Source organism: Helianthus annuus, chromosome 16, assembly GCF_002127325.2.
Source record: "Helianthus annuus cultivar XRQ/B chromosome 16, HanXRQr2.0-SUNRISE, whole genome shotgun sequence".
NCBI lineage: Eukaryota > Viridiplantae > Streptophyta > Magnoliopsida > Asterales > Asteraceae > Helianthus > Helianthus annuus.
The window spans coordinates 111,695,166-111,719,168 of record NC_035448.2 but is presented as its reverse complement, the minus strand read 5'-3'; the positions used below and the strand labels follow the sequence as shown (position 1 = coordinate 111,719,168).

General features: G+C 35.4%; 1 protein-coding gene and 2 long non-coding RNA genes across 3 annotated transcripts; all 3 read right to left on the bottom strand.

The window, feature by feature from the left end:
- Nucleotides 1-6,471: 6,471 nt before the first annotated feature.
- On the bottom strand, nt 6,472-8,196 carry LOC110916708. The gene is made up of 3 exons (XR_002579933.2): nt 7,982-8,196; nt 7,807-7,908; nt 6,472-6,773 (listed from the first exon to the last, which is right to left on the bottom strand). It is a non-coding gene; the product is annotated as an uncharacterized LOC110916708 (long non-coding RNA).
- Nucleotides 8,197-14,175: 5,979 nt separating this feature from the next.
- On the bottom strand, nt 14,176-17,738 carry LOC110915161 (binding partner of ACD11 1). The gene is made up of 5 exons (XM_022159817.2): nt 17,527-17,738; nt 15,849-15,952; nt 15,644-15,719; nt 14,969-15,061; nt 14,176-14,858 (listed from the first exon to the last, which is right to left on the bottom strand). Exons 1-5 carry the CDS (start codon nt 17,530-17,532, stop codon nt 14,325-14,327), a joined length of 813 nt encoding a protein of 270 aa, XP_022015509.1. The 5' UTR covers nt 17,533-17,738; the 3' UTR covers nt 14,176-14,324.
- Nucleotides 17,739-22,339: 4,601 nt separating this feature from the next.
- On the bottom strand, nt 22,340-22,906 carry LOC110918422. Its single transcript, XR_002581297.1, has 2 exons — nt 22,638-22,906; nt 22,340-22,487 (listed from the first exon to the last, which is right to left on the bottom strand). It is a non-coding gene; the product is annotated as an uncharacterized LOC110918422 (long non-coding RNA).
- Between the last annotated feature and the right edge of the window lie 1,097 nt (nt 22,907-24,003).

Here is a 24,003-nt window from a genome sequence, read left to right as displayed (position 1 = left end):
TTTGATATTATAGTGTTTACAAATTTCAAATTTCAAGCATAGTATAATTTGATGAAAAAGTTGGTGTGACATGTGTTGTAACCAATGCAATGCAAATTTGGTGACAAACGTACACCATTACAACGTGAGTTCACGTCCGTTTCTAAAACCCAATAGTCTCCCTGTTCATTCACTTTAATCTTTATCATCCGTTCTCCGACTGCCCACCCAAACAAAATGCTAACATGACTCCTTTCCAGCAAGCGACAAAAAACATTCTATTCTTCTCTCTTCAAAAGGGCAATATCGTAATTCTAATTCAGACGAAGGGCAATGGCGTCATCGTTTCCATGGATAACGATCTGTCATTTCGTTCTGACCCATCATCAGACCTACCGACATTCCGGTCCAGCTGTGTTTGATCTGCTTGCAGATGGCCGATTTTAGGTGGTGGAGGACTGGCCGGAGATATGGGTGTGCAAAAGTCCGAATTAACCGACCCATAACCGAATGAACCGATAAAACCGAATAAAAAAAACCAAACCAAATAAAAAATCTATGGGTCAGTTAATGGTTTTTATGAAAACCGAAATTAGCGGGTCGGTTATGGTTATTAATGTTTCAATACCCACCATAACCAAACCGAATCGACATGTAGCGAAGTCTTTGTCGGATTTAGAACTTTTCACCATTTTTTTTTATATTTGTTGTTTTGGTTCAACGGTTTTTTTTAGTTATGGATTATTTCATATCATTTTGTTTGAATGTTTATATGAATTTATGGAATATATCATATCACTTTGTTTGAATATTCGGTATTAATATTATAGATTATATGTATTTTAATATTATGTAATATGCTAACATATAGAAATATGTAATAACAATTTATTTCATATTAAAAAAAATTGAGCTATTTTTAGCTCGGCCTAAATTAACGGTTAACCACCCATAACCGACCCGCTATAGCCTTCAAAACCGTTTAACCATAACCACCATAACCGATCGGTTATGATTATGGTTATTCATTAACCGACATCGTGGGTATGGTTATGATTTTGGGCCAAAACTGATCCAAACCGACCCACGCACACCCCTAGCCGGAGATAGCAGGTTTCAGGCGTGTAGTTTAAATCTGAGGGACTAAAAGTGTTGATTAAATTTGATGGACAAATGGTGTGTATAATAAAATAGTCTTGTGGTCATATTTTAAAAACTTTAAAGTCAATTGATGTTAAGGCCTTTACAAATTTTATATATATGTATATATAATAGCTATACTACAAAAGATGGTTATGTAATTGTTTATCTCATACTGCTGGTAGTTTTAGTTATATTTGTTAAATACTACGTAACAAGTCTCACAATTTTGTATCAGATAGTCCCTAGTGTGGATGGGGTTAGTTTTTTTATGTTAAGTGGGTATGAAATGATCTAAATGCCCTTAGCATTAAAAAAACGGTAAATTACATTTTTCATCCTTTATGTTTGTAGCAGGTTGTAGTGGATGACCTTTAACTTCAATAATTACACTCACAGTCCTTTATTTGGAAAACTCATTACACTCTATGTCCTTTGGCCCTAACCAAGTTATAATTTTCAATTAAATATGGCATGTGCATTGCACATGAGGGTACTTTAGTAATTTTATAAGTAGGGTAAATTACACTTTTGGTTCTTTATGTTTGTAGCGGGTTGCAATGGATGACCTTTAACTTCAATAATTACAATCAGAGTCCTTTGTTTGGAAAACTCGTTACACTCTACGTTCTTTCACTCTAACCAGGTTTGTTTTAAACGTTAAGTCATATCATGTTCACCTCATGTGAGAGCATTTATGTACTTTTAAGTAATAAAAAACCCCCAATGGCATCAATAATAACACCATCATCACCAGCCATCCTCCCAATCTCATTCCCCAAAACCCTATGTGGCCACCCATACGACAGCTGCAACATCGGAGGTCGACTTCCGACGACCATGATGGCAATGGGAATGGTGTTGATACTTATGTTGTTGTTTTTTGTTGAGGCCCACATATGCGGGCTACAACTTCATAAAACACAAATAACAAAAATATGAGGAGCTTTACCGGCGGTGTAGTCTTCATCGGAGCATATCTCAGGTCGTCGGCCGTCGTGTTGCTCCGACGACCACTGTCTTCGCCTCAGTTTTCTCTCCCGAAACCCTAGGTACAACATCTAGTGTAGGAACCACCGGAAAACGCCTCCATAACGGAGATCTGTACATAGAAAGTTTTCCGGCAACATACTTGACGGAAACCGCTGTAAGTATCTGACGGATTTTCGGTAAGTATGATCTCAGGTTCAACATTTAAAATTTTAAAAAATCCGTTTCAGGTTCAACAGATTGTTAATGGAATATTTTATCTTGGAACTAATAGTGGTGGAAAGGAGGGTAAGTTGGGGGGTTTTTTATAATATGTATCATTTTATGTTTGGAGAATTTTAATGGTTTTTACAAGTGGTTGGATTCGATGGTGGCAAATTTGTTGGTGATGGTGGTAGGAGTTGGTTGGAGAGAGAGAAAGTGAGGGTGGGTAGTGGTATGGTGGCAGGTGGTGGTGGTGGTGGGTAAGTGGAGAAGAATGAAGAAATAGGATATTGGTTTTTTGTGGGAGAGAAAGGGGTTTATATATATTTTTTTTGTGTTAAAGATACTTCTAAAATGACTAAAGTACCCTCATGGGCAATGCATATGCCATATTTAACTGAAAATTAAAACCTGGTTAGGGCCAAAGGACGTAGAGTGTAACGAGTTTTCCAAATAAATGACCGTGACTGTAATTATCGAAGTTAAATGTTATCCATTACAACTCACTACAAACATAAAGGACCAAAAGTGTAATTTACCCTTATAAGTATCTTTAACAAAATATATTATATATATATATATATATATATATAGAGGAAGGTTCATTTGAGAAGAAATTTAATGTGAGAAGAAAAAGAAGAAAGGGCATAATGGTAAAACATTAAATAGTTTATAACTCCTTCCATTAATTATGTTATCTCTCATTAATAAAGCAAAAAAAAAAAATTTATCTTACACATTTCAAAATTTATCCTACATATATCTTACACTTACCAAAATTTACCCTACGCATATATAAATTTATCATACACATTTAAGAATTTATCCTACACATACTAAAATTTATCCTTCACATACTAAAATTTATCCTACACATGTCGAAAATTATCATTCACCCTAAATTATTTTATCTTGAAAGAGTATATTTAAAATGGGAGTTACAAGTTTAATAAATTAGCTAATTAATTACAATTAGAAATTTACCTATATGCCCTTATTAATAATATTAAATATACATATTAAATGAACTAAAATGAAGCATTTCTATTGGTTTAAAACTTATTCTTTTTATTCTTACAAAAATTTTCTTCTCATTTGAACCTTCCACTATATATATATATATATATATATATATATATATATATATATATATATATATATAGCCATATAGGGTAAGGTTATTGTAAAAAAGACCAAAAGTGTGAGAAAGGTAAGAAAGAATCTCAGCCATTAGATCTAAATTAACTGAAAAGGGTAAACAAGTAATTTTATCATTAATTCAATTAATTAAAAACTTCCCATAACTGCCACCTTAATTATAGGAAGTATATAACACCATTCAGCAAGTATATAACACCATTCAGCAAGTATATAACACCATTCAGTAAGTATATAACACCATTCAGCAAGTATATAACACCATTCAACATTCAGCAAGTATATATAACACCATTCAGTAAGTATATAACACCATTCAGCAAGTATATAATACCATTCAGTAAGTATATAACACCATTCAGCAACTATATAACACCATTCAGCAAGTATATAACACCATTCAGCAAATATATAACACCATTCAGCAAGTATATAAACCATTCAGCAAGTATATAACACCATTCAGCAAGTATATAACACCATTCATTGACTACACATCTGATCGAAACATATTTTTTTCTCTATATAAGTATAGCAATATGGTACTCATATTAAAGATAAAAAAACGCTCGTTATTATGGTGTAATTTTTTTTTTAAAAAGTTACATATAAAAAGTTATTGACGTTTAAAAAAGACGGGGGGAAGTTACATATGCATTACCTAATTTCTAGTGCGTTTAAAAGACTATATTGCCCCCAGATATTTCAAATAAGTCCAAATTAATGAAAATATTTTACAATTTGGTCCCTATTGATCTCAACCATTAGATCAAAAGATCTAATGGCTGAGATTCTTTCTTACCCTTCTCACACTTTAGGCCTTTTTTACAGGATCCGCTACCTATATATATATATATATATATATATATAGGTAAAGGATCCTGTACAAAGTCCATCTTTTGTAAGAAGTGTAAGAAATAATCTGGGAATGACAAGTGTCCCTCCTCTTAATTAATTCAAAAGGGTAGATTAGTAATTGTACATTTTTGTCATTAAATTGATTTACAATATAACTGAAAAAAAATAACTGCCGATGAGATTGTTTAGGGATTGGATCGAATTTTGTATTTTTTTTGCAAGATCCAATACGATTGTTATCTACGTATCATTCATCATCAATTATAAATACATCAAGTCTTATCAAATCGATAGACACAATACAGTTGTTTAACGTCTGCGCCCTTCTTTGATTTTGGTGTTTTATATCAATTTCAATGGAGTCCGGCGATGCAGGTACATGTGTATCATATTAATTTAATCTCTTAATAGTTATCATGTTTCGATAATTAGTGTTATTTGTTCGACGTTTTTCTTTAGTATGCCGTTTTTACAGGACATTAGTATGGTTTGATTTTGTGTGTATGTAGTGTTTTATACATTAAGTTGTTTAGGGTATTGTTCTTTTACTGTTTTTTCATGATCATGTTTTTTTATTATTTTTTTTATTTTTAGATGTGTAGTGTTATATGCATGATCCGTAGTGTTTTATAGTGTAGTGTTATATGCATGATCAATATTCTGTTTTATAGTGTTTTAGATGTGTAGTGTTATATGCATGATCAATATTATGTTCACACATCTTATTTTCCTTTCATAGTGTTTTATACATTGAATTGTTTACCTTTGTTCTAGTAAGTTTTTATAGTGTTTTATAATTAACAAAGATATTTTTTTTTTCATATTTAGGTGTATAGTGTCATATGTATGAACAATAGTATTGTATTCTATTCACACATCTGAATTCCCTTTCATAGTGTTTTATACATTGAATTGTATGTTGTAGTGTTTTATCACTAACAGAGTTATTTAATTTTTTTTTGATATTTAGATGTATAGTGTTTGTATCCACAATCTATAGTGTTATATTATGTACAGGAATCTTAATTTCTTTTCATAGTGTTTTACCCCACACCAATACTGTTATATTCTGTGCAGACATATTTATTTTATTCGTCATAGTGTTTTATTATTATTAAGTGTTTTAAATCAACAGATTATTTGTTAATTAAGCTGTATAGTGTCTTTACAGGAAACAGATAGTGTTATTTCTTCATATAGTGTTTTTATCAAATTTAGAAACATGTTCTTATCACTGTTTTTATAAACGACTAATATTCCGACATACCAGCCCGTTGGTAATGTTCAGGTGTCCCCAAATTCTGGAAGGAGGACATTTATTCCAGATGTTGATGATTTGATTAAACCTCAAATGCATATGATGTTTGATTAACTGGAAAATGCCTTTCTTTTTTACCAAAGATATGCTAAGGCGGAAGGTTTCACAGCTAGGAAGGGTACTCAATACGAGCCTCGAAAGGGTGTAATGCATAATAAATGGTTCGTATGCTCAAAAGAGGGTACTAAACCCTTAAAGGCGATTGACTCGACTCAGGAAGCTGGTAGTTCTAATGTTAACTCGAAGTCTAAGATTACTCGCAGGGTTCCTTCTATAAGGACCGGATGTGAAGCGTGCATTCGGGTTAAGCTAACCCCGGATAATCTTTACGTGGTTTATTACTTCGAGGAGTCGCATAATCACTCATTTATTGCTGAAGATGACAGGTACTTGCTTCCTGAAAACAGAGCAATCAATTACGTACAGGAAGAAGCCGTGAATGCTTTGAGTGCCATAAACGTTGGTCTAGTTAGAGCGTTTAACATTATGAGGACTTTAAACAACATGGATGGAAGCAGAGTTGAAGTCGCCGGAAGAAAAGTTGAAGTCGCCGGAAGCAGAGTTGAAGTCATCGGAACCGTAGGTGTGTGTTTTGAATAACAAATGTTAGTAGGATTACCGTGTATTGTCGATGACTGTGTTTTTATTGGTTGTATGTGGTAATGTGTTTTATGGTCAGTTTATGTAGGTTTTATATAGTAGTAATTTGGGTTTGTGGATGTTTGCAAACGCTACTTGATGTAGGTTTTGAATCTCTTCCCTGCAAACATGAAAACCTACATAACCTGACCATAAAACACATTTGTGGGAAAACCCACTAACAAATAAAGTTTTTAAAACACAACCGGCACATCCAAATTACTACTCTATAAAACATCCACAAACCCAAATTACTACTATATAAAACCTACATAAACTGACCATAAAACACATTACCACATACAACCAATAAAAACACAGTCATCGACAATACACGGTAATCCTACTAACATTTGTTATTCAAAACACACACCTACGGTTCCGATGACTTCAACTCTGCTTCCGGCGACTTCAACTTTTCTTCCGGCGACTTCAACTCTGCTTCCATCCATGTTGTTTAAAGTCCTCTGTTTTTTGAATCTCTTCCCTGCAAACATGAAATACTTCAATGTAGAACACGAATGAACCCTAATCGCCTAGTAAAACACGGAACATAATGGCCGCTTGATCTTACGTATATAGAACTTGGAAAATCTCTTATCTTCATCCATGATTTTAGGTATATTTGGTATGATTTTAGGGAGTTTTCGTTGTGGGTTTAGAGAGAGAAAGAGAGAGAGAGAGGGAAATTCGCGTGTAATAAGGAGATATGATATCCTGACAGTTAATTTTGATTGATTTAAAACACTGTTATTGACGAAATTGCACCTACTCATTTAAAACAATCTATTAAATATAGTTAAATATTATAAGATTGTCATTGATTTAATCTCAACCCTTAAACACACCAATCGGATGGACCAGATCGCTTCCTAGACTTTCTAGGAAAAACACACTTTCCGCAGGAACCCTACTCTACACATCCTCTTCCTATACCTCTTTCTCTCCCACAAAACCAACATCCTATTCCTTCCTTCTTCTCCACTTACCCACCACCCACCACCACCATCTGCTACCACACCACTACCCACCCTCACACATTATCGTCGCAACCACTACACACTACCACCACCACCACCATTACCATCCCCCCTAATCTGAACCCTAGCTTGGGTCGCCGGAACCACTTAAGTCGACATCACCTACTGCTAGTTTTTCTACAGCATCACCAAGAACCGCTTCAATCTTTTCTCTACCAGTGAAACCTAACCTAGACCGTCCAGTATTCACGGGATGTCCACCTGGAAGTATCCTGGACCCACATTCACTTCACAACCCATTCAATTTTCACCTTCTTTAGGATTCACAGGGATGTCCACCTCGAGTCCCACAGTTGCTACATTCACTTCACCGCCCTTTCAATTGTCAGCTTCTGCAACCATTGCCACATCGTCGCCGCAATCCCCTTTTAAACCAACCTTGATTCTTTAACAATAGACCCAATTTATTTACAGTGTTAGATTGACTGACATTTTACAGGCTGTGATGGACCAAAAATCGACTAAGATTCCACATATTACCTCTTGGCCAATGATGCAAATATGGGAGATGTGACAAGAAGTCCAACCATGAAAGCAGAAGAAATCACACCGTCTTTGAAGTTGGTTAGGTCAAATTCACCCCTGGGAATTGAGAAGATGATGAAATAGAATAAATAAAGTGATAATTTTATCAAAAAAGTAAAAAAGAACTTACTGGATTCCACTACCATGTGAGCAAACTCCTCCGGTTGGTGTGCAGACTTTGTGACTCCCATTGACACCATTGTTTGCAATGACTCCTCGGTGGTGCAGCGGTGGTGGTGGTGTAGGGACTGCAATGGCAGCGGTTATGGTAGAGGCTGGTGGTTATGGTGACAGGTGGTTGGCTTGGTGGATGGATTTGGTGGTGGGACTTGGATAGCAGGTTGAAGTTTAGAGCCCTAATTTGGGAAAGAGGGTGAAAGAGGGGTTTATAAGGTGGGAGGATCATGGGTAAAAGGACATAAATGCCCTTACATGGGAATCACATGACACAATTTAACGTTTAATTTTAACTTTGTTAGTGCTAAAAGACATAAATGCCCTTACAGTCGCAATCCTTTATTTGGAAAAGTATTATGTTTCTTGGGCTGTAAAAAGTTTGACCCGGAATTTACCTATTTCAAATTGTGTGCTTTTTAACATTTTTCCTAACACTTAAAAGACTTAAACACAAAATTAGGCCTAATGAGAAGCAAAATTAAAAAAAAAAAAAAACCAAAACAACGAAATTAGAAATAAGAAGAATAGATTACATACTTCTAACTACAGCATCTACTTATATATATATAGATTACATACTTCTAACTACAGCATCTACAAGTTTGGTGAAAAAAAAAAGAAAAAAGAAAAAAAAAATAAAAACACCAAACTTGTGGTGTAAAAAACTACCCCCTCGGACGCGGCGTTTAAAATTTTTTTTTACGGCTGTGTTTATAATAAACACATCTAGTTGTAAAAAAAAAATCGCGGTGAACGGCCACCCGTGGGGTGTAGTTCTCGCGGTTCTTACAACTCGAGGTGGTTCTCATTCTAGCGGTCCCCTATATATATATATATATATATATATATATATATATATATATATATACAGGGGAAGGTTCATTGGAGAACACTAAAAAAGTGGGAAACAACAGGGAACCGACTCAAACGAACTCCGATTGGACTCATTCCAGCGGGGTTGGAACCGGCTCATCGAACCCTAACTAGGATCTCTTAACCCTAAACCCTAAATCCTAACTCCTAAACCCTAAAGCTAAAAAATAAGGCTAAAATCTAAGCGTAAAATCTAAACTATAAACCCTAAAAGCTAAACCTTAAAGGATAAACCTAAAGCTAAACCCTAATGCTAAACCCTAAACCCTAAAGCTAAACCCTAAAAGCCAAACCCTAATATATTTAGGGTTTAGAGGTTATGATTTAGGGTTTAGGGTTTAGGGTTAAGAGATCCTAGTTAGGGTTCGACGAGCCGGTTCCAACGCCGCTGGAATGAGTCCAATCGGAGTTCGTTTGAGTCGGTTCCCCACTGTTCCCTACTTTTTTAATGTTCCCCAACGTAATACACGCATCTAAGTTTATGAAAAAAAAATTTGGTCCAACTCGCCTCGGATTAAAAAGTTCTCATGATTCTTACAACTGGAGGTGGTTTTCATTTTAGCGGTCCCATATATATATATATATATATATATATATATATAGAGAGAGAGAGAGAGAGAGAGAGAAAGTATAATGACATTACGGCTTAACCTACATAACGTACGCGACCAAATTACGCAAGTGCATTTGAAAATCACGCACGTTATAATTGGAAACCTAATCACGCATGGGAGCAATTTTTGTGTATTATTACGCAAACATGTACAAATCACGCACGTTAATTTGATGCCCATGCGTGATAATTGATACTTGCGTGATTACTTATCCGTGCGTGATAAGTTGATCTGATGGTCAGTATTGTCGCGTACGTGAAGTATGATAAGGGTTTTTGTATGTTAACCGCTCTCTCTCTATATATAGGGTTAGGTTAACGTACAAATGCCCTTATCGTACATTACGTACGCTACAATCTCAGCCGTCCGATCATCTTCCCGCATTGAATTCACATGTTGTTTTTTTCTAACAATTTCGCATGTTGTTTTTTTAACATGCGATTTCATCAAAATTACCACATGCGAAATTGTTACAAAAAACCAACATGCTATTTCATCAAAATTATCACATGCGAAATTGGTACAAAAATCAACATGCGAATTCATTAAAAATTATCACATGCGAAATTATTATAAAAAAAACAACATGCTATTTCATCAAAATTATCACATGCGAAATTGGTACAAAAAACAAGATGCGAATTAATAAAAAATTATCACATGCGAAATTGTTATTAAAAAAACAACATGCGATTTTAAAATGCGGGAAGATGATTTGACGGCTGAAATTGAAGCGTACGTAATGTACGATAAGCAATATTGTACAGTACTCTTTACCTATATATATATATATTATCTGATAGGGGACCGCTAAAATGAGAACCACCTCCAGTTGTAAGAACCGCGAAAACCACTTTCTAGCCATTAGATCAAGTAGATGGATGGATGAGATTAAAAGTATTTAAAAATAATATTAAGTATTTTTTTGTTTTATTATGTCTTTAATATTATAATCTAAAAGGGTATTTAAGTAAAATCACTCTATTTTGTCTTTTTCACTTTATTGTTTTTTATTACTTTATTGTATTATTATATTACTTTTTATTTTTTAAACATATTTTTTTTATTAAAAACATTTTTAAATTCAGATTTTTATAAAATATTTTTATACTTTTTACAATTTAAGTTTTACGTTAAACTTTTTACGTTTTTTTTGACGCGCCGTTTTTACGTCGGGTTTTTTCAAGCGTCGTTTTTTTAACACGCCGTTTTTTTAACGCGCCGTTTTTTACGCGCCGCTTTTTACGCGCCATTTTTTAACGCCGTTTTTTACGCGTCGTTTTTTACGCGCCGTTTTTTACGCGCCGTTTTTTTAACGTCGTTTTTTACGAGCCGTTTTTTTAACGCCGTTTTTTTACGTTTTACGCGCCGGTTTTTTACGTTAACGTTTTTTTACGTTAACATTTTTTACGTTTTTACGTTTTACGTTAAACATTTTACTTTTTTACGTTTTACGTTAAGCTTTTTACGTTTTACGTTTCTACGTTTTACGTTTCTACGTTTTACGTTTTACGTTTTTACGTTTTACGTTTTACGTTTTACGCCCCGGTTTTTTTACGTTAACATTTTTTACGTTTTTACGTTTTACGGGTAAACATTTTACTTTTTACGTTTTACGTTAAACTTTTTACGTTTTACGTTTCTACGTTTTACGTTTCTACGTTTTACGTTTTTACGTTTTATGTTTTTACGTTTTACGTTTTACCTTACATTTATTTTAAAAAAAAATGTCTTGAATTCCAATAGGCGTCGTTTTTATAGCAAAATACGTTTCAATTGTCGGGTTTTAAAAAAACAGACAGAGGTTCCTTTGTTTTTGGTCGATCCCGACAAATGAGTGTCGATATATTTTTCAAGATTCAACAATATTTCAATTGATTCAATCAATATATAATAAATTTTCGACAAACTAAAACATAGATAAACACTAGAGGTATCGGTCGAGCTCGATTCGCGTAGTCTAAATCTAAAAATAACTATATCATTCTAAAACTAATTTTCGCGTCGTTAACTTTACCGGGTCGCGTGTGAACTGCTTTTGACGATCTTTGACCAGCGTTTGACCTGTTGACCCGACAGTTGACTGCCGTTGACTGGGAATTGACCAGTTGACCGCTGCGGCTCCGCCACCGCCGACGGATTCGTCGCTGGAACCTTTTTGAAGCTTCGTCTGTTGTTTCTGGTGTGAAATCTTCACACTCTAGCCATCATTCTCTGCAATCTGAGCCGGCGAAGGGGGAGGGTGCCTTGTCGGAGTTCGTGCGAGAGGGATTAGAGAGCGTCGTTGCTGGAATCAACCACCACCGTGAGTCGGGTCCGACGGTGGTCTCACCGGTGACGAAACAGACAGGGGGCGGGGTGGTGTCGGCTATGATGAGAGGTGTGTGAGTATTTGAGAGTAGTTTAGAGGGTTTAGGTTACACTTTTGAAGATGAAGGAGAACATGAGGGAACATGATGCGGCTGAAATTGGGGTTTCTTTCATGTGCAGAGAGGTTTTTTTGAAGAAGAAAGATGAAATTGGGGTTTCTTTCATGTGCAGAGAGGTTTTTTTGAAGAAGAAAGATGAAAATGAGATATGAGAGAGGAGAGAGGTATCTAAATAGGAGAGAGATATATTGAATGAAGGGAGAGGGAAGATATGACATTTTAGGTAAAAGACCAAAATACCCTTTAGGTTGGCACATTCTGATTGGCTGAGAGTGGTTCTCGCGGTTCTTACAACTGGGGGTGGTTCTTATTTTAGCGGCTCCCTGATCTGATAAATAGTATATCAATTGATATACATATGCAAAGTAGCTCAATCAATTGAAAAAATGTATATCAATCATATCTGATGCAAAAAAAACGTATATCAATCAATTGATATACGTTTGCATCAGATATACGTGTCTAAGTAGCTCATAAAAATGGAGCTGACCTCGTATGGTTGGCAACGTCAAGTTCCGCTCATAGGTAATGGGGAACCGACGAGCCTATAATGATGTCATGTCAAAAATGAATGAAATGCACCAAAAGGATAAACAACCAAATAAACACATAACACATAAAGTTCACATGATGGTACTTGCACGTAATTGAATTTTGTAAAAATGAAATAAAGATACATGACACATGATACACCCCAAAACGTATAAATAAAATAAAAAGCAGAGTTGTAAGATTCACTCACACTGGTTGTGTATAAGGATTCCTTGAAGATAACGCACGAGGAAAGGTAGGGAATTTCGAACGAACGAAAACGGTTACCCTTAACAATTTTGAACTGCTAACTATTGTATGATTGGAACGCCATACAAAGCCTACAGTATAAAAGAATGTCTTGTAAAATTTCATACATAAATTCATCGTTAAAATTCCTAAAGCGAAGACACTGGTCCAGGTTTCTTACCATACACCATTTCGTTTTAGTGTAGTTAAAATACAAAAGTGTTCAAACCGTATAAAATTCTTTAATACTATACATATTCATAAACTTAATCTTCTACCATATTTCTTAGTCACGAGCCCATTCCAAAATATGCTCCCGAAACCGCCCTAGGACGCGCGGCAATGTCATCTCGTTCGCTGTACTTTTCTTCCAAAATTATGTTGCGGTTCACCATTGTGAGTCGGCTGCCAGTCACCACTAGATTCAAGCGCCACCCCGCCGTAACAAAACATTGCAGCCGTCGTCTTGTTTGTCACCGCATCGCCGTCATTCGCCGATTGTATCTTTTTCGATTAGCACCGTGGATCGAGAGTTGTTGTACACCATCTTTGCGTCTCCTTCCTTTATTCTCTTTTTCGTTAATTTCTTGTTTGCCCATTTTAAAAGATGATGAACTTGGTCCCACCAATAAAGGCGCCGGTTTTAATACCACTAGTTATTTTAAAAAATAATTAAACAACTTTTCAACCAGCTAGAAGTGCCCAACTGATTCGGTAATATTAAGTTAGTGGTTAAGCACCCATTTATCTTCTTTCTTCAATTTATTGTATGTAATTCAACTCTACTCTACTCTTCATCCATATATTTTTTATTCAGTTTGAAACCTCACAAATACACACGATTTCAAGCTTTTTGTTGAACACCGTAGATTCTCTTAAACCTGGGCATTATGGTAATATGATATTGACATACATGCTATTTACAATCATCTGTATAAATAAAAAGGTTATTCATATATTTCACTTTCAAGTTGGTGACATCAAACGAGAGAAACGAACTCAAACCACACAATGGAACAATGCTACCCTTCTGTTTGTTGTTATTCTAGGTAAATTGACAATGTTAGTTGGCTGCATTGGGAGATTTCCTTCTAAATAGTTGTTGTAAAGCATCAACTGTTCTAATGAGCCCAGATCAATGCCATTGAAATGATTCTGATGTAAATCAACCATTTTTAAGCTCGAGCAGTTACCGATGGATGCCACCCGACAGCTGATTCTCATACAGAAGAAACAGAATCTCAAGCTTCTGAAACAATGTCATCAAACCGCTGAGGTTCGCTATCATGGGTGGTATTGAACTGGTCAATAATTGTTATTAAGCATCATATCAGTTAACTTGACCAACTTGAAAAGCTCCATCGGTATTGACCCGTTGAGTGTATTATTCGACAAATCGATATATTTCAACATAAGGTATGGTTTTATGTAGCAAAATAAAACAACTCAAATAAAATGAAATAACACATTTTACTATTTAGCATGTATCAAGCAAGGAATTGTATTTCAAACTACTACTAAACTAATAAAATAAATCCATGCACCAAATCCATAAGTTTTGCACAATCTACACCACCACCACATATATAGATTAATAAACTTAAACTGAGCCAGTGGTGGTAGTACTGGCTCCCTTGGCGGAACCAGGAGGTTCTTGCTGAGTCGACTCAGTCTTTCCCGACTGTTCTCCCTCCGCCACTTTCTCCATAGTCTTCTGTCCCACTTCGCCAGCAGCTTTCGTGACCCTGTTGAAAGCACCCGTCACCCAAGCAGTCCCAGTCAGCACATACCGGTTCTTCATAATCGCGGACCCCGCTTCGCTTACCGTCTGCTCTGCCGTTGCGAATGCTGTTTTGGTCTTTTCCGACACTTGAAACTTTTGATCCAAATCTTTCACTTTCTCATTCACAATTGTTGTCCCTATGCTGAGTTTTTCGGTAAGACCGATCTTTTGGTCAATTGTGGCGGCTTTTGCAGCTGCTGTTGAAGTAAATTGGAGCTTTTCATCAAAGGCTTTGGCTTTATTAACCGCATCTTTTCCCAAAATGAAGCCTTTGGCCAACATGCTGCTTACAACATCTTCTGCCTTTTGTACAGTTGATTCAACAACACCCCCACTTTGCTGATTTGTTGCCTAAATTATGTGTTGCCAATATTATGTCAGATAAGATAATAACCCTTAAATTGATTGTTATAGATGCATAAATGGGCCTGGGACCAGCCCATAAAAATGTAAAATCATACACTGGGTTGTTGCACTGAAGGTGTTACAGAAGGCGGAGGAGTGTAATCAGGTGCAAGTGCGATGGTAACAGGCTGATCAACTATAGTTGCTCCCTGAAATTATCAAACCGAAACCTGTTAGAATATGGGGTGTTTGGATAGGCGTTTTGAAGGTGATGATGTGGTTTTGAATAATTAAAATCAGATAATTAGTGTAACAGGTTGAGTTGTAGAAAACCTATATAGCTAATATCGCGATATATCACCGATATATCAGTGATAACTCAGTTATCAGTCCTGTGGTGAGATACTGGTGCAAAATATCAGTCAGAATATCGGTACCGATATGAACTGTTAGTGTTAAATTGCTATATATATTAACTCAGCATGATATTAAAATTACCGATATCCCACCGCGATAATCGATATCTCAAATATCGGTCCTTGACCGATATCCAATTTTTTACCGGATTAACTAGAAAACAGTGTTTGGGTGTGCTTCTAGTGTTTGAAATTGTATTGATCAGATGATCAGATGTTTTGAGTGTCTGAAAAATTCCAATTCCTTATGAAATTAATAGATATATGAGCAAAAAGACATTTTTGTGAAATTAGTTAAGATAGTTTGGAAAATGGAAAACTAGACTCTTATAAATTGTAAGCTTTATGTGCACGATAATAAAAAAGTTTATATACCGAGAGTAGAACGGCAGTCTCTGCACCTTGAGGATCCTTAAAAGTGACAAATGCAATTTGAGCCCGCTCATTCTCACTGAAAACGTAGCAACCATTTGATCAAACATATGCAGACAACCTTAAAATTACCGTGTACAAGCAAATAATTACATTTCTCAGCTATAAAGGAAGTGACCCTAGAATCGATAGTGATAAGGGGACTAACCTTTTTATATCAACATATTCGATTTCACCAGAAAAAGAAAAGAATTCCTTGATGTCTTGCTCAGAGGCACCTAAGGAAACATTGCTGACCTTCACTGTTCTTACCTGTGAAGATAAATTTTGAAATTCAGAAATATCGGAGCAAGATCTATAAAAGAACTGTCTTTAATTGCTAGGTGTAGCATAAATTTTTCAAAAGTGTTGCATGTGGAACAAATATAATACTGCTTATCATGCCTTAATCCAGATTAACTGTGATAGCGCCTACCCCGAACAAAATTATTTAGCTATAACCATGAAACATTAGAAAATAAATGAAACAGTAACTTAACTGAACTTACACACACAATACGATAGAGATTAATTTAAGGTTACAATTGTCATAATTGTTGATGGGTTAATGGTCGCAACCAAAGGGGGGTCAAGGGGGTTCGTTGACCACCGGTCTTGGTATTAAAAAAAGCGAGAAGTGCATAAAAGTGCCAAGGCATGAAACCGGGCCGCAAAGCGCCAAGCGCACTGCTTTGGATAATATTTTAATATATATTCCCTATATGTTTCTAGCATCATTTACCCAACATTAAATAAGCTTCATATATGTTTTAATAATGAAATTAAATACATGTACAATCTAAAAAGCATCTTGTACAACAACATGCTGCACAAAAATATGGGGAATAGTGGAATACGTAAGGCATGCGCCTCATGGACACTTCTTTTTCCAAAAAAACGCGTCTTATGTAGCTTGAAGCGCTGAGGCTTGGGTCTTTTAAACCAAGTCCCCGGTCACTTAAATTTGTGTATGAGTTTTTAAAACATGAGTTTGACCCCTTAGTTGTAGTCGGTAGAGAAGAAAACTCATCATGACCTTCCAACCACCGAATGGAAACCGGAATGGGTTTCTAAACCCTATCCTTTAGGCTATGTGTAGTCATAAAGCCCTTCAGGGGCGTTATGCGACAAGTGGCGAAAATTGCAAGAGGGGGGCTTTATATCACAAGAGGGTGTAGTGGGTATGGGGGTTATATAACCCCTTCAATTATAGATACACATGTATGTATGTATGTAAATATATGTGTGTGTGAGTGGGGGAGTAAGGGGCAAGGCGTGATAATGTTCGCGAGGATTCAAAATTCAGACCCCACAGCGCCGGACATAATGGTGTAGCCGGGCGCTATGGGGCGTTATACACCATTACAGCGTGATATAAAGCCCCATTACGGATGGTCTTAGGTAGGTATGGATTCCCTCATTTCCTCAAACCCATAGTTAGTCTCCCATACCAAACATGCATGAGTGATCCATCAATGGCATAGACAATTAGACACAAAGTGGAAGTAGTAGTTACATGCACTGATAGATCTTATTGGTGAAACTAACATGATCTGAAGATGAATTTACAGAAACATCAATGAGGGAAACTATATAAAATCTAGCATGTTTGTTAACTGTACAACAAGAAGAACAAATAAATGAATTTAGGTCACAAAAAAGACCATCTATTCAATCGCTAAGAGAAAACAAGTGAACATAGAAAAGGAGAAATCGAATAATAAATATTTAGGATGATAATTACTGAAATACGATAACGAAAGGCGATAGAAAAACAAATCTGCAGAAAAGCAATTGATTGATAGAATGAATTAAGAAATAAAGAGATGAATTTGAAAGTGACTAACCGACATGGAACCGGCGCCGGAGACGATGAGGTATGGGTGGTTGGTTAATTTGGGGGAATTCGAAGAAGGAAGTTGACGTCAGTATCAAAATACTCGCTACCAGCTTCTGAGGTGGGTAGATAGCAGATGAGATCCGGTTATTTTCTAATGGGCCGGGCAGATCCGTTTCTCATTCATACAAAGCTGTATTATCATTTATATCCAAAAAAAAAAGCTTGGATTATCAGATCTCATTTCTATATTTATTTGGTTGTAAGTTGTAACTTTTGGGCTCAACCGAATTCAGGAAGTTTAAATTTGGTTCGGTTTACACAAAATAAAGTGAATAACCGTTGTTGGTTATTGTATTGGGTTATGTTATATATTATTATTGTACTAAAATTGTAATTGGATTTGGTTAGAATGATAACCATTATTAGTTACTAGCAAGGTGCCCGTGCGATGCGGCGGGGGCAATACTTTGCATTGCGGTACTGGTTTCTTGTGGTTTTCTTATTCGTATAAATTTATTGTAGCATTTTTTGTGGTAAATAAACATTTTAAGCGAGGTCATGCGTTGGTCCATTTCATTGTGGTGTGCATGGTTTGATTAGTTGAGTTATTATCCTAAACCGAAGTCATCTGCTAGTCTATTTTATTAAGCAATCGGTTTTAGGTTAATCAGTTCGGTTTATTCAGTTAGATAGGCAGTTTTTTTATTCGGTTCTTCTAATTTCAGTTCATCGCCAAAACCAAAATTTGGCTAAAATTTTTGCTTAGAAATATAGAAATTGCGGTGTACATACATGAAATTGATGTATAAAAGCTATAAATATATAAAACTATGAATAATTGGTTCGGTTTTGGACTAATCGGTTTTCGGATAATAAGTTAATTCAATGTCTCATTGTCATGTTTTCTTTCCTATTATTATATCATATAGTCGGTTCTTGTTTAAGTAAGTTAGTTATATCTCACGTAAAACATAGGTACTTGTTTTGTAAAAGCCACTTTATATTCTTTTGGTTATACATGGTACGGCAATTGCATACATTTGGTTTTTTAATCCGATATGCATGGCAAAAATCTAGTTTAAAAGTCCCTACAATTACTTTTAAATCAATGTCATACAACATATTTTCAAGATTCATATATTCCTATTTTGGAATCCTTATTTCTTATGAGGATAATCCACGCTTCCAACAAGAGCAACTCCATTAATCACTTTAGAGTCCATTCACCTTACAATCTCTTTAGATAAAAACCTGCATTCAAATCACAAATTATGAGTAAAATGACTTGATATTCTATTATTATATTAGGTTCCATTCGTAACCTCTAATGAATCTTTTCCTCCACCAAGAGCAAGTACTATGTCTCTTAACGGCTAGTACTGTGTCTCTTAACGGTTGTATTCATAGCAGTTTCAATCCAAAAACAAAAAACTCGTAAAGGACTAAGACCTATAAGGGTGTGAATTTCTAACACGATAGAAATGGATTTTGGCTTAGTTTGACTTTGTTCAAATTGACTTGGCCGGCTGACCCGTTTATTTTTATTAGCTACAGAATATATTCTATTAGCTTTAGACTGAGCAAAAATTTATAGGATAAAAGCAAAATTAGTTTTAAGTTTTATAGTTCAAGCATAAATAATATGCATCTATCTTTTTGTATATAACTTAATAACATTAATTTTCAGTAAATGAAATAATATTCTGGTTGAACAGGTCATGTTCGTGTCAACCAGCGAAAATTCACTTGTGTTGAGGTTCATGTGTCTTGACATGATTTTTTGGTGCTTGACCTTGCCCCTAATTTAGGAGTGCAAAACCGATCAGGGCCAAAAACAACAACAAAACAAAGAACCAGTTACATATGCTTCACTTGTTATTACTTGAGTTTATAAAACTCAACAACAAAACAAAGAACCAGTTACATATGCTTCACTTGTCATTACTTGAGTTTATAGAACTCAGTTCTCAGTTTGGGTTTTTTTTTAAATAGTTAGTTCTTGGTCCAAAACTGAAACCCTTGTTTTTCAGTATTTATTCCTTAATCGAGTTACTTAAAAGAGAGTAAAAATGAATTAGTTGAGTATATTTTTACGAACACAGTCATACCTTATCATCAACATCGCCACATGGTCATAGGCTTTCCATTGGTGTCTGATTAAATGCAAGATAGTCATTTTATATCCCACGTTGCAAATAGGACGTTTCTTTTTTCACCTTCAATGTTCCTAAAGACATCACTTTTATAAGAAATGTGGTTGTTTTTATGGACTAATATAAAGTTACTATGTAATTTAATATCAACCATTGAGCTTCTTACAGCACCTTGAGTTTGTTATAATAATTAGCCATCAAGATTGTGCACATGGGCTAATCCACAATTTATGGATGAGCAAATCCCGATCCCGTCCCGATACCGTCCCGATCCCAAAAATCCCGATTCCGAATTTCGCTAAAACTGGGTAGCGATACCAATACCGAAATATGGCGGTACGGTACGGTATCGGTATGGTAGATTTGAAGGTAAAATTCGGTATTTTATCGCTACCGATCCCGAAAATACCGATACTGAAAATGCCAAAAAGTGGATACCCTTTCCAGTACCGAAAAAATTCGGTACGGTATTTTCGGGATCGGTATTTGATACCAAATGCTCATCCCTAATCCATGTCTATGGTGATAGACCTTCAATTAATATTTCTAAATCTCTTGAATCTTTTGCAAATAACTCATTTCATCATCTTACACTCCATAAATTTCTTATGCAATAAAACCTGCAATGCTCCCAGCAGCTTTCGCAACAGCAGGAAAACCACCGACACCAATTACTGGCACAACGGTGCCTAATGTAGGCCAGAGCACCAACTCCTAAAGCGATTACGGGAGAAACTAAACCTGTTGAAGAAATGCAAGTCATACACTCATACAACAGCTGCAAAAAAGATTGTGCCGTATAGTACATAGGTAGTACCAGGTGTCCGAGCAACTTACCAAAGTCATAATCACTACTGGAGTTAGTAATCGCCATATCCTTTTCCATTATTCTCATTGCAAGAATCCGCAACCACAAAAGCTTCACTTTCGACTCGTCTCATTTTGACCGGTAGGGTCGCCTACTCAACTATTTAACAAAATCACCAAATAAAGACTCTTGGAATGCCAATCTATGAAAACAATGCAAGATTCACCAGAGAAATTCAGGATGGTGCATTCCATTCTAAAACAACATCCGGTTAAAGAAATAAAGAAATAAAGATGGAATAATTTATTTAGCAGAAGTTATTAAGATTGCAACATGATATTAGAAAAGAAGCAGAAGGCTCTACGTATCAGAACCATTCCAATGCACAACTTTGGTAATCCATACTATTGTTGTGCTATAAACCGTAACAATTAAATAAACAAACATATCGTAGTAAGAAGACATGTCAGTTATAATTCTATGTTATAATCACCTGGCTTGTACCATAGAGAGAAATCAATTCCCTTGCCAGCATCTGTTGCAGGACTATAGAAGCTGCATTTCATAAGTAACAAGATTAGCACCCAAAAAGGGTGACAGTTGATCACCGAATTAACATACTTTAGAATGCGATACAACATTCAAAACCAAGATTGTTCTGTTAAATACGGTATATTTTCCCCCATCCACGCAGGAAACCCCACCACCAGCTTCATTTAACTATATTCTTGATTGAAAAGGGGATATTTAGATTAATAGTTCTTTTTTCCTTTCATTTTCCAAGTTGCTGCTTTTTTCCATTGTGTTCTGAAAAAAAATTATTAGATATTTTAACTAATTTCAAGTTTGCCTTTAGAATAAGTTGCACTACCAAAACACCAGCAACCATATCCCATGGTTTCAGAGGACATTCCCAATATGCTTCAACAATGCCCAAAGCAACGTCACACATGTCCACAACAGTCACACCAAAGAAAAACACAAATAGATTATAGAAACGATTTTTATCCATTTACTTATAATCAAGAAAAAAGAAGACCTGGAGAAGAGCTGCTAACCAGTCTTCAGTCACATCAAGCCTAATTAATAATTACAAAATATGAATCATTCATTACAAAATAGGACTGTTTCTTGTGGCAACCATAATTTCTAGTTAGAAAAGCCTAAATTAAGTAAGTTATACCAGTTCCACCATAAACAAACAATAATCTCCAAAAACATAATAATATATAATACACAAAACACTTATAAATACATAATTGTGCAGTAATTCAAGTTGCATAACAAAAACTATAACCTAACTATGATAAAACCTAAAGTTACATTACAATATATTAACAACATGATCAAATAATAAAATTAAACACTTACAAGGCCTTGCAAATCGATCAAGTGGTCCAGACATTGAATCGCAGTTATCAACAAAACCACCAAAAACTCAAAATCATAATATCAAACCATATAAATTGCATCACAACCGCAAATATGAGCTGAATTCATGAACAAACAGTCGTAATCGACCAGTTTATCTTCAATAACATACCTTTACTTTCGCGATAAAGATCGTACAACGGCAGATGATGATCCGAAAGGAAAACAAAATTTATAAGGAAAATATACAGTCACATGTTAATGAAGAAAAATGAGACTGAGACTAATGAATATCTTTACCTTCGGTAGAAGTGTAGAACCCTAACAGCAGTGGCCCACCTTCGCCATCGTACCAACAAGGAAGCTTATGTATCTATGTGTGTGAGTCTTCAATTAATGATCACAATTGAAGGGAATACAAAGAAAAAAATCTGAAACGTGCTTGAAATTGTAAACAAATGCATTATATTTAATGAAATTAAAAGAAATTAAGCAAAACCGAGACTAAACTTCTCCATTTCATCAACAATAACAGTGAATATTGCACGAATACTATATAATTCGGACCAGAATTTCTTACAATCAAACCCTAGGAATCGAAAGTCTTCAATTCTCCCTAAATCAAATAGCAAAACACTGAAAGTACAAAAAAAAACGTCATTAGAAATGGATTAAAAGCACCAAAAATCTCAATTAATGGGGAGGATTCGATGGACATTTGAGGATTAGATAACCAAAAGAATCAGAAACCATGAACTGTTGTTGTAACAATAGGAACACATTTACCTTAATGGAAGTGGAGCATGGTGGCATCTCGCACACTTTACCTGTCGGTCTCTATTGAAGATAGCCCTAATTGCTACTTCCTGGACCCTGGCTTAAAAGAAACAACTGATTTTGACGGTGAAGACGAAGGAAGGACGCAAGAGTATCATAACTGGCGGCGGAATCCATGGAGTAGAGAGAGAGGCGGTTTTGTGGAGAAACTGGTAGATTGTTCAGGATCTGAAAATATCTAGGGTTATTTGAAATTTGAAATCCCGCCCATCAGATTTTAGGGGTGTTTGAAATCAGTAACTGAAAGCATTTGTGCTTTAAAACATTGTACATAATGAGTTAAAACTTAAAACTTGTACCTTTTAGAATTGGGGTAAATTACCATTATATTATCTCCATACTAAAAATCCTAGTTTCTGTATCGCTAATCATATGTAGAATAAGGCGTTATTTAATATTCAGTTCGGCTTAGCTATTAAACATTCTGTGATAAAGACCAAGTACGTTGCGCTTTAATCACTTGTACACTAAAGCATCATCTACTAATACCTTTTAATCCGTGCGTCGATATTGAACAAGACAACTACCGAAACGTCGACAAAAATGTGTAGGTCGTCATGCTATCTTTGGATTTTTTTAAACATTATAGTTTATAAGATATGTCAAGAATAATTAAAAAAAATTATAAATTTATTATGGAGGGATGAATTCTAACTAATTATCTATAATTTTGTTAAAACCTTAGGGATTTAAGTGTAATAAGTTTAGGGGCTAAAAAATAAATAGTGTTTAAAAGACCAAACTACCCTCATTTTAGGGGCATTTCTATAAATAAAGGGGGGAAAAGTTCTTATTTTTTGGGTATCTTAAAATGCCCTTGCCTCATGCATTATAATATAGTATAGATTTGGTTAAGCCGGGTTCGGATATTCAGACAAAAAACCCAATTCGGATTTTCATCAATGTTGTAGAAATCGATAGGTGGTCTCTAGTTGGCCGAGTGGGGAGTTGAGAGTACTTGGAGAGTACTCGGACATATTAAATATAAAGAAAATTAATTATTGGATATTATATATGCGTCAAATAAGCGTAATTCATGTCAAAATTTGCATAATTCATTTCAATATTAGCATAATTCTTGTCAAAATTAGCATAATTCTGAATAGTCATCGAGCAGGTCGAAATTGACCGAGTAGTTTTTTTTTACTGGGTAATCCGAGTAGTCCCCGAGTATTCCAAGGTTCCCACCGGGTGGTTGGAGGAATATTCCAAGTAGGTCGAGTTTGACTGTGGCACCGAGGAAAATCCACAGTCATCCTAAGCTATCACCCCTTTTCGCCGGGACTGCTTATCAAATTTCGGGACGAAATTTCTT

Bases quoted from the DNA above. Each gene is read 5' to 3' on its own strand.
- LOC110915161 (XM_022159817.2), bottom strand. The intron at 15,062-15,643 runs GTATATAAACTT...TGATAATTTCAG, and splicing joins AGACTGCCGTTCTACTCTCG to GGAGCAACTATAGTTGATCA. The intron at 14,859-14,968 runs GTATGATTTTAC...CACATAATTTAG, and splicing joins CTTCAGTGCAACAACCCAGT to GCAACAAATCAGCAAAGTGG.